The 11,094-nt window shown below is 40.1% G+C and overlaps 2 protein-coding genes across 4 annotated transcripts in view; one reads left to right on the top strand and one right to left on the bottom strand.

Annotated features, from left to right (window-relative positions):
* Positions 1-4,905: 4,905 nt before the first annotated feature.
* LOC131327251 (WRKY transcription factor SUSIBA2-like) lies at positions 4,906-8,430 on the top strand. 2 transcript variants are annotated; one of them, XM_058360308.1, is made up of 4 exons: positions 4,906-5,663; positions 5,940-6,520; positions 6,645-6,773; positions 7,246-8,419. In XM_058360308.1, the coding sequence occupies exons 1-4, from the start codon at positions 5,328-5,330 to the stop codon at positions 7,922-7,924; spliced, it is 1,725 nt and encodes a 574-aa protein (XP_058216291.1). In that variant the 5' UTR covers positions 4,906-5,327; the 3' UTR covers positions 7,925-8,419. The 2 variants fall into 2 exon arrangements, with proteins under 2 accessions (XP_058216291.1, XP_058216292.1); XM_058360309.1 differs by having other exon boundaries at positions 5,525-5,663; positions 5,839-6,520; positions 7,246-8,430.
* Positions 8,431-9,275: 845 nt separating this feature from the next.
* Positions 9,276-11,094, bottom strand: part of LOC131327250 (vacuolar protein sorting-associated protein 53 A) — a 32,448-nt gene continuing 30,629 nt past the window's right edge. For both annotated transcript variants that reach the window (XM_058360306.1, XM_058360307.1), the window contains one exon: positions 9,276-9,970. In XM_058360306.1, the coding sequence (XP_058216289.1) occupies positions 9,674-9,970 (297 nt within the window). In that variant the 3' untranslated portion in view covers positions 9,276-9,673. The remainder of the gene's footprint in view (positions 9,971-11,094) is intronic.

Below are 11,094 nucleotides of genomic sequence, written 5' to 3'. Positions count from 1 at the left end.
CTCTTTGTTAGGCTATCCACAGTGGTATAATTAAAAATTAATTATTTTTAAAGTTAACAATGTTGATGCAAAAGGTGGCTCATAAGGCCATCCACAGTGATATAATCAAAAGCCAATTGTCTTTAAAATTAACAATGTTGGTGCAAAAGGTGGCTCACAATGGTATAATTAAACTTAGCAACATCCTTAGAAATAATCAAATTTTGGGCTTTGGATAATCAAAACTAGCAACTTTTTTCAATAATCAAAATTTGTGGACTCCAAGTCACATAAGTTAACTAGTTCCAAAATTTGTATACACGCGTGTTTCAATTGGTATTTTTTTTTCTCTTCTTCGCATACTCTATATCTTCTTCACTTTACCTACAAACTATTTTTCTTTCTTTCCCTCAAAAAGTGAAGCTCATATCTTTCGATCATTTACAATTCAACATATCATCACAGGATTAAGGTATTTCACTTTTCTTTTCTGTTTCTATTTTTTTTCCCCCAAAAAAATTTATAATAGGAGGGAAGAAAGTCACCGATTTTTTCCAAAAATTAAGAGAGAAAATCGATATATTTTTGCCAAAAAAAAATTGTAAATGGAGGGAAGTGAATGACAAAAAACAGAGGGAGGGAGAGAGTGAAATTGTAGTGGACCCTTATTTTGGTTATGGAGAAGTGACCATTGTGAAGCTCAATATTGTTAAGCTTAGCAACCTCTTAAGTAAATAATCAAAAGCTGATATGTCAACTTTTGGTTATCCTTTTTTGATTATGTCATTGTGGATGGCCTAATGGTATAATCAAACTTAGCAACATCCTTAGAAATAATCAAATTTTGGTTTTTGGATAACCAAAATTAGCAACATTTTTCAATAATCAAAATTTGTGGACTCCACGCGTGTTTCAATTGGTATTTTTTTCTTCTCTTCTTCGCCTACTTTATGTCTTCTTCACTTCACTCACAAACTATTTCTCTTTTTTTCCTCAAAAAGTGAAGCTCATATCTCTCGATCATCTACAATTCGATTCATCATCGCCGGATTAAAGTATTTCACTATTCTTTCTCATTTCTATTTTTTTCCCCAAATAAATTCATAATAGGAGGGAAAAAAGTTACCGATTTTTTTCCAAAATTAAGAGAGGGAATCAATATATTTTTGTTAAAAAAAATATAAATGGAGGGAAGTGAATGACATGAAACAGAGGGGGAGAGAGAGTAAAATTGTAGTGGACCCTTATTTTGATTATGAACTATAAGTGACCATTGTAAAGCTCAACATTGTTAAGCTTAGCAACCTCTTAAGTGAATAATCAAAAGCTGATGTGTCAACTTTTGGTTATCGTTTTTTGATTATACCACTGTGGATGGCCTTTGCCACTATTTTATCTCTTGATAGTTCTTTTTTTTTTTTACTATTCCTTAACATAGGAAAAGAATTGGTTTTCATACAAATAATGATTGATTTAATATGTCTCTCAGTACTTAATTTAAATAGTTTATGAAGATAGATATCTCAGTTTCATGTGAACCGTGGTTCAAAATCGGAACCGAGCTGTATTTTTATGGTTTGGATTGGTTTGGTTCTATGCATTCTATGGATTGGTTTAGTTCTCTAAATTCACAATCCATAGGTATTAGTTTGGTTCTTGATTCACTATAAAATCGATCCAATTCGGCCCATACTCACCCCTACTTAATTCATCTCTATTTGAACACCCATTAGTCAAAGGGAACTATCGAGTTTTTGGTTGTTTAGGTAATGGAATTACGAATGAATATTTTTACGAAAACCTTTGCTTATAACAACACTCTAAATTCTTGAACACCCTGCTAAAAAATCCTGCAGCCTCTACTGTGGGCTCTAGAATTTAATCCGTGTCACAATTTACCCCATGCTTGTACTATTTTCAGTTCAATTCCGAGGTTTGATTTGGCAATAATGTCACCCATCCGTATTGGGGCTATCAATGGACTAGATCCGATCCGATCCGAATACGGTCCTGAATAGTTGTATCCCAATCTGATAGATCTTATTTTAATAGGTTTGGATTTGGATATACCTAAGCCGATCTGATTAGAATCTGATTCGAAACTCAACCAAACAAAACTTACCTTCGTGTTATGTTCGTGTTTTTTCAGTGAACTTAGGCAAAATCATTGTTTGAACATTTGAGAAAAACAAATTTGGCTCATATTTGTGCCAAATACAGCAAAGTTGATCAATTTCATAGGGGGAGTTCCATAATAAGTCATACAGCAAAAGGATATGATTATATGCTACATTTCAACAGGTTAAAATATCGAATTCGGATCGTATATCATTTTTCTCGGATCTAATTGGAGTTATTTCAGATCCTCCTATAGAATAGGGATCAGATTCAAATCCTATTGACTTTGGATCAAATCTGAATGGATCGACATGTTGTGTCAAAACCTATCAAAACTTATAAATCTAAATTTTTGATTTACCAAAGCATGTCTCGATCAAACAATGTTTACTATGGATTAAATTCGCACATATTAATTTTGTCACGCACTACAAGTGGTGGGTACAAGAGCAGCGTTGCACTTGGACATGAGACCTCTATTTGGTTGGCTACAAGGCAGCCTTTGTTTGGCTAACTCCTGTCAGAGTACGATTGTCGCCCTAGGTATTCTGGCGAGCTGTGAATTGGACCGTCGGCGCTTTCTCGTAAAAGATGCGCTTTCTCGTAAAAGACACATCCGGCTAGGCTTGGCACCTTCGCAGTCGCGTGAATCATTAGAGCTTGGGGCACAACATCCCCTCTGTTGTTCTTCCACCTCTTGCTTCTACACGGGCCGCATATTCTCTTACTGGTGAGGATACCCTTCAGGACGACTACAATAGCTATTGTCGGCCTCACATGGCACCATAGATGTTCCCGCGGCTACTACAACGGTCCCTGAGGTTGCCCCTAGATTGCATATGTTAGTGCTCTTATGTATTAGCAATAGGCTTGGTAATGTAGTTTACGTGGACTCGCTTCGGATGGAGAACACCTTGGAGATCTTTAGAGTCATTCAACCTTATATACTTAGTATACAAATCGTTCTCGTCATCGGGAGGCGCTCAAGGCGCGCAGTTATACTAATCACAACCCACTATTGACTATCGCACTTCATCACACAGCTAGCTTGTTCTATCATTGTCACAAACCCTATTGACCATTACCACCAATACTCTCATGGTCACATAAGCAACCATGCTTCCCCCGCCAACACCATAGCCCCTAAAATACCAAAGGCAAATCGAAAAGTTCCTTTACCACACAAATCAACAACTAGTATGAAAGATGACCCAACCCAAATCACAAATCTCCAAACCATAATTCTCTCTCTCTCTCTCTCTCTCTCTCTCTCTCTCTCTCTCTCTCTCTCTCTCACTCACGCGCGTGCGCACGTCATACCAAGTAAAAAATTTCCTTTCATACCAAACATATCTGCCAAGCTGTAAGATGTGGTCAAAGCTAGGGTTTAATCAAGGCATAACAAAGAACTTAATGGGAAAGCAGTCCGGAAACAAATTAAGAAGGATAGATTGGAGAGCTTTTTTGGTACGATAAGATCAAATTAGGGGAGATGATAGAACAAAGAGAGGAAGGGAGACTAAAAATGAGAGATCGTTTGTGGCTCGAGCATGAAAGCAGCTACGGGAACGATGAGGTGGCATGGCGAAGCTTGTGGCGACTATATTAAGAGATACTATTCCCTCCGTCCCTAAATAAGTGTCCGACGCGTAAACTTAGGCCTTTAAAAAATTGCATTTGTTTCGTTAAAAAAATCAAAAAAAAATTCACAAATGAATAGATAGCAATGAATTCTATTAGATTGTGAAAAAAAATTAGATTTTCTAACGAAAAATATGCATCTTTTGTAAGGCCTAGATTTGCGCACCGGACACTTATTTAAGGACGGAGGAAGTACTAAACAATAACACATGAATTAATCTTATCTTAAAAGATGGAGTGGGAGTGTGTGTAATTAGGAGGCAAATTTATAAATTCAGACTTGCACGCCTTTTGGATTGGGAGAAAGGGAGAGAAAAAAAAGAGTTTTTGTTTCCTACAAAATCTTACCAAAAGTGATGAGATTAAGTGACAAACCAAAAACACCCAATAAAGACTCGTCTCTCTGGTTTTTTGGAAAGAGAGAGATGTAACAGTACAGCTAGAATCCTGACATGGCAAAGAACACTACAAGAGTGCTACCATAGGGGAACTCAAAGCTTTGGTCATCTCTTCTTCTTCTTTTTTTAATTTCTCACTCTTTCTCATCTATTATAGTTATCCCAAAAAAGTAGAAATATACTCATTGATTTTCTTTTCCAATCCTTTCTCACTATTTAAATGGGTGATTGATTCTTGCAAATAAACCCCAAAATTTAGGTGGCAAGTGGAACATGTGATGGTTGTCTATTTGGAACCCAAGGAAAAGGAAGTAATCAAAAAGAAAAGTGTCGAAGAGAATTTACCGTGCTCAGTATTCTATTTGTTATTTTCTCTCCTCTTTCCACTCGAACCCAACAAAGGACGAGAAAGTTTTTTAGTTTTTCTTTCCTTCTCATTGTTAATTTCCATCCGACCCTACCATGCAAAAAATGCACGCAGTCTGGCATAGATTGTGTACCTAAACCTCCACTCAAGATTTCCAGCCAAACCAGCAGAGATGCAAATCTTTCGCTAACTAAACTCGGCCTTTTTTGGTGCCCACTTTCTCTCTCCTCCTCACATTCTCTCTCTCTCTCTCTCTCTCTCTCTCCCTCTCTCTCTCTCTCTCTCTCTCTCTCTCTCTCTCTCTCCATTGTTAAATTATGTGCAGTCCTAATGATTTAGCATTGTTGAGGTTGAACTTTATTTTTTCAGCTCCAACTGATTACATTATCTCTGCGTTTGGAATTTAAAGTTGGAGCTGCAACATTATCGCTGCGTTTGGAATTTAAAGTTGGAGCTGAAACATTATCGCTGCGTTTGGAATTTGTGGAAAGGAAAGAGAAGACTATACAATTAAGAGAAAAAACCAGAGAGAAAGTTCAACATGTCTTCAACATATGTTACACCTTTTTCCTCTCTTTCTTTTGATCCCAAACAAGGGGAAGGGAGAAAATAACTTATTTTCCCTTCATTTCCATTTCGTTCCACATATTTCGAACATAGCGTAAACCTTCTCCAATCGAAGCCTAAATTTCGATACTTGAAAGATCGATCATGTAAAAGTGTGATCATGTAAAAGTGTGATCATGTTTTTCTCCCTGATTTGGGGAGAAGATGATGATGATTCATGAGGAGGGGCCTTGTGATGACTTGAGAGCTTTGGTTTCATGCTCCAAAGCTCTGGCACTTTCGGCTGCGAAAATTGTTTGACATCAAAACCTTTGATGAATGAGGAGAAGGCTTCCGAAGAATGGGAATCTTTGGTGGCGGTTCACGGTAAGGGTGAAGGAGGAGGCGGCAGCAGCAGCAGCATTGCAGAGCGAAGGGCTAAAACGCGCAGATTCAAAGGCTCCGGAACAATCAACACGTCTAGAAGTAATCCTGCTCCTCCTCCTCTGTCTTCTCCGGCTGCTATTCGTTCACCATACCGAATCACTACACCATCCGGGATTAGTCCTACTACATTGCTTGACTCTCCCATCATGCCCCCAACCGTCTCACAGGTAACGGTCGAGTTTCCTTTTGTAGTTGCTCAATTCCTTCGCCTAACAACGATGTGATATAAGTTGAAAGGACCTAAAAAACTTCATCAAGAGTATTTACAAATTTCCAATCACACATACATTATTTCTTTTTGTACAATGTAATCTGAATTACGTTTACCTTGTACTGTACTAGGATGTGAGTATGCGACAAGTGATGTGTTTGATTTCGAAATGGTTTGTTCATCTTCAGTTGATGCACAAGGCTTAACTGTCGCATTCATTCTCCAAATGCAGACACCAATAACGTCTGAAATTCCGATAGATTCTCCAAAAGCAGGCGCAAGCAGTTGCGCTACAAAAGCATCGGCTAATACAAGAGTCAACAAAAGCATGACATATCCATCCAGGGGAGTTGCAAGGACTTGTGAAGATGGATACAATTGGAGAAAGTATGGGCAGAAGAATGTTAAAACCAGCCAGTACCCAAGGAGCTACTACAAATGCACTCATCCAAATTGCAAGGTGAAAAGAAAGTTACAATGTTCTCCTGATGGTCAGATAACCGAAATAATGTATGACGGCATCCATTGTCACCCAAGGCAGCAGCGTAGCGGACAAGAAATTCTCAGAACTTCATTCTTGCACAACCAGATGTCAGAAGCCTCAGATGGATCCGGTGCGGAAGGTGGGGCAGGTTCGGACTGGGAGGTTGGTGGTTTAGAGACTTCAACATCTGTCCTAACTGCAAATTCTGATCCTTGGTCAAACTCTGAAGCAAAATTGAGCTGTGCCATATTTGAATCAAATGGGACTCCGGAGCTTTCCCTTGGAGATGCTGCTGCTGCTGCTGATGATGAACCTGAGTCAAAAAGAAGGTACATGCCCTCCTGTCAACAGCCGTATGCTTGCGTAAGCTAGCCCGGACAACTGAATTATCAAAAAGTGTGCCTGCTTGCGCGAATAACATGCATCTTCTAATCTTAAATATGGTCATTTCAGGAAGACAGAAATCCCTGCTCACAAACCAAGAGTGGTTTTCTTGATAGACAGTGGATTGGATGCACTTGATGATGGGTACTGTTGGCGGAAGTATGGTAAAAAATTTGTCAAAGGAAATGTTAACCCCAGGTAATTGTTGTTATCAAAATACCGCGTGTCTTGGTTGTCTCCTAAGGGCTCGTTTGTTTGCCTGGAGATAAAAGGATGGGATATAGAATACGTGGGGTATGGGCACGATAGTGGACAAGGGACACCAGGCCCCCATAAATGGCATCGCTTTGATGCGCATTGCTGATCCTGTTGTCCCCTGGAGCCAACATCTCCCCCGAGTCCTATGTTACTCGCCCTTAACGTTGTGGACAAGGTTTGAAATTACAGGTTGGGGTCCTTCAACAAAATCTTGAACGTTGATGATTCTAGAGACGCGACGTTTTTCTTTCCAAGCCCATGATACTATTTGTACGATTAGCGATTTTTCCGTTTAGGACATGTATTTTTTCCCTTGCATGGATCAATCTTGTTTAATAAGGATGGTGGAGTTACGCAGTTATTTTGAGAATTGGTGTCTATGCTTTTAAACGAAGATTGTTCATTCGTATAGGAGCTACTACAGATGCACCAGTACCGGATGCCCCGTGAGGAAGCAAGTGGAAAGAGCGAGTCACAACTGGAAATCCATCAGTATAACGTACGATGGAAAACACACCCATGAAGTTCCTGCTGCCGGAAATTTGAATCTGGGTGGTGGTTGGACTATATCTCCAACTGCCTCCAGCACTCGACCAACCCTTGCTTTCGTCAGAAACGCAAATGGCGCAAAGGCTGAAGCACAATCTCAGGATCATTCGCCTTTTTTTCAAAGAACACATCTCGACTTGGAAAATGAAACCGTCCTGTCCGCTTTGCTCGGGGATTCCAAAAGTGGCAAGAAAATCGAATCTCCTCCATCGGCGTACCAATTGAAGTTGAAAAATTCCCTTCTGAGCGGCTCTTTTGTTCCAAATTTCCCAATGCCTTCTTCACCGTTGAGCGTCTCCACATCCGGAAGTATGGAACCAAGTTGCTCCAATGGAAATCTTGGTAGGGAAAACGGTTTCGCTCATTATTGCTTTGGACGGCATGGGCGGCTTTGGGAGAACGATACAAGGTCAATCGAGCCTTACAAGCAAGAACAGAGAGATGACAACCTTCGCGGTATGCCGCTGCTGCCTATGGTGAATCATACGAATGCTTCGCAAACGTCGTCGTCGTCGTCATCTTCTTCATCATGGTCAGTATGAAGGGAAGTCTTCCATCCTGACGCTTTTCTTTTTCTTTGATCGTATTACAGCGCTTGGATGGTTGAATCTCCAAGTCTCTCTCTCTCGAGTTACCGAAGGTTTCATTTCCCAGCATTTTTTGGCAGCCAAATTTATATTGGATATGGTTTGTCTGCAGTCTAGGTTTGGACTGAGGTGCAGTCCAGGTGATCGCAACCATCGGTTAGCTTTTTTTCAATGGTCCAAATTTGTTTCGATATCTATACCGGTAACATTATTTTTACTGGTAAAAGATTCAACAGATCTAAACCATTAGTTGTCAATATGAACGGTCCAAATGGACTGTACGCGCTTTTCTGCAGTCAACTGGAGAGAAGCCGGATCCATTTATTTTCCATGATCTTTCAAAGCATCATATGGAATTCGTATGTACATTTGCGTATTATGTGCAATCTAACCATTCTCAATTTTATTTTGGGCTTATTGGTTTGCCCACACTCCATCTCTAAAGGAACTATATGATTCATGTTGTCTCCTCGACATTTAAAGCTGATACACAGGCATGGGTGAGAGAGCAATCTGAGACAAACGGAAAAGAGAGAAAAGTAGAGGTGTCAAACGGGCATGGTATGCACGGTCACGGTTTTAGACGGGCACGACATGGAAGTGGGCCTGGCACGGCACGGTTCTAGACGGACACGATACAACAAATACTCGTAATTTTTAATGTACCGATCTATAATACGTATAACATTACACTTTTTGTGCTGATAAACATATTATTTTGTTACCTAACATTGACCAAAAAAAACTCCTGACAACTAAAAAGTGACATAGCACGACACGATTAAAACGGCAAAACACGGCACGATTGAAAAACGGCACGGCACAGCACGACACAATTAAGTAAATGGGCCGGCACAGCACGAAGCACGGTTGGCATGAATCTAAACGGGACCTCTAGAGAAAAGGGTCAGGACTACCTGGAACAAGAAACCATGACTCACGGGGTACAGGCTAAAAGAGTCTTGGGAACATTAAACTTACCACGTGAGTAGCAATGTAGCATTAGTGTACCTCCTCCCATGGAAATCGTATTTCAGAGGACGAGACCTTATAACCACCATAATCAGTGATTAACTCAATAATCTTATTTGGCCATAACCGTTCAAAGCAACGGGAATGAATACTTGCGTGGTAGGACCAAATACGATGATTATCCAATTAGTCCTTGTTTTTTACTTTGTACTGTTGCTCTGCCATTTCCCCTATGAATAATCAAGTCTGATATGTGCACCCAACAGATTAGTCCAACGACCAGTAAAAACTAACTCAACAGTCAACAATAATCCTGTTACTGACGACCAGTAAATAAGTGTCAATGAGACAATTTTATTGATTAATCAGCAGAAGACAAAAACTGTTTTTCGGAATATATAGTCGTACTGAACTCAAAGCACCGGTTGGATCTTGAGCCCCTCACATGCGGTGGGTGCCGATGTCAAGTTTCCTATGAACATCACCCAAGGTTCGTAACTACTCAATTCTATCACCAAATTCACAAATCCAGCTTGTAAAGTCTATTGCGACCAATAGGGCAAGCATAAGAAGCCTGCAGGAACTGCTAAAGCCTGAATGATCTTTAGATATACACTCCTATACATGCTATGCAATCAAAGCAGTAATTAATATCAGCACTGAGGGGGCAAAAATGTACAAACAAGAAAGAGGAGCTCAAACAAGCGAGTTGGGTTGAAAACAAATCCTCACTCATGGATTGAAGAGTTTCCTGAAAGGCCCATCCTTGCGGTCTTTTGCAGCTTCAGTAAGGGCAAGGAACCTCTTGAACCCGGTTGTAGCAGCACCTCTTCCAAGAGCAGCTGCTCTGGTTAGCACGTCTTCTCTTGAGGCAATAACACCAGCTGAAGATGGATTTACAATGGTTGGGGCTGGAGGGGCGGTGGGGACAGCCAGGAGAACTGGCGGGGCCGGGGGTGGTTGACTAATCTCTGGTCCACGTTTGTCAAAATCGTCTAGAATACTTTGCTGGTCAGCTCTTTTCAGGCCCTGCACAACCCATTTTCATATCAAACAAAGCACGAAAGCATGAGTTATACGACTACATCAAACAAGTGAAATCAGAATGTCATCAAAAGACTGCCTTACTCAGGATGATGACATGCACTGGGATTGAGAAGAGGCACCCGTTAATGTATGTCTTTATTTGTATCAAACAATATGAACATGTCGGTAACCTTATGCCAAAGCAACCAGGCTGTGGACTCATTACTCGAAGGGAGGAAAAAAAACGCCACTACCAAAATTTTTACTTATAAGAGATGCAACATTTCAAGTAATTTGAGAAGCGAGTAATCTCATACGGAAAAATTATGTGCTTCAGAATTTCTAGTCAAAAAGACCATTAAGCATGGGCAATCCGCAAGGAAAGATACAACTCAACCATCACTGAATAGATGTTCATAAGGAAGCATCCATGACAGTTTTGACTTCGCACGCCTTATAAAAAAAGCATTATGACCACCCTAATGGTTCCCCAACGTATCCCTAATGCGTTCCCAGCATGTCCCAGTAGAACGTGTGCAACAAAATAATTGACATGTGCGTAATCCTGTCTGAAGCGTATCTAGAAAGTGTCGGGTTGGGTTCGTCACACGTCAGACAAGTGTACGCGAGGCCTCTAGATGTGTTTGTGCTTTTTAGTAGCAACAACCAATAGGATGAAATTGTTTAAGATAGTAAAGGAGAGAATGAATTCTAGACTCAAGTTATGCCCCTAAAAAGAGTAGGACGAGTGAAACATTTTCTACATAGCTATCCCCAATAGTGAGGAGTCTTAGGACAAAATTTTGCTAAGTAAGGTCGAAATGAAACCATGATGAAAATGGGAGTAAACAATCTCGGTTTGTCATCCAAGGAACCAAATCTAATCAAGTAGAAGAAGTTTGAGGTGAAATAACCCATCAGAAAAAATGCACAAGGACATCCAATGGCAAAGACACCTACACATTAGATTGCATTAGTTCAAACAAGTGAAATCAAAATCAAAGTGGGAAGCATTTTCAACAATAATCAGTAAAGAACCTTATTGTTAGATATCATTTAGGCTTTTAGCCATCTTATTTGCTATGTTACATGAAATCGGCCGAGGACATTGGGTGCCAGTGTACATC

The sequence above is a fragment of the Rhododendron vialii genome, chromosome 5a (assembly GCF_030253575.1).
Source record: "Rhododendron vialii isolate Sample 1 chromosome 5a, ASM3025357v1".
In the NCBI taxonomy this organism is placed as follows: domain Eukaryota; kingdom Viridiplantae; phylum Streptophyta; class Magnoliopsida; order Ericales; family Ericaceae; genus Rhododendron; species Rhododendron vialii.
This window is presented reverse-complemented; position numbering and strand designations above follow the sequence as displayed.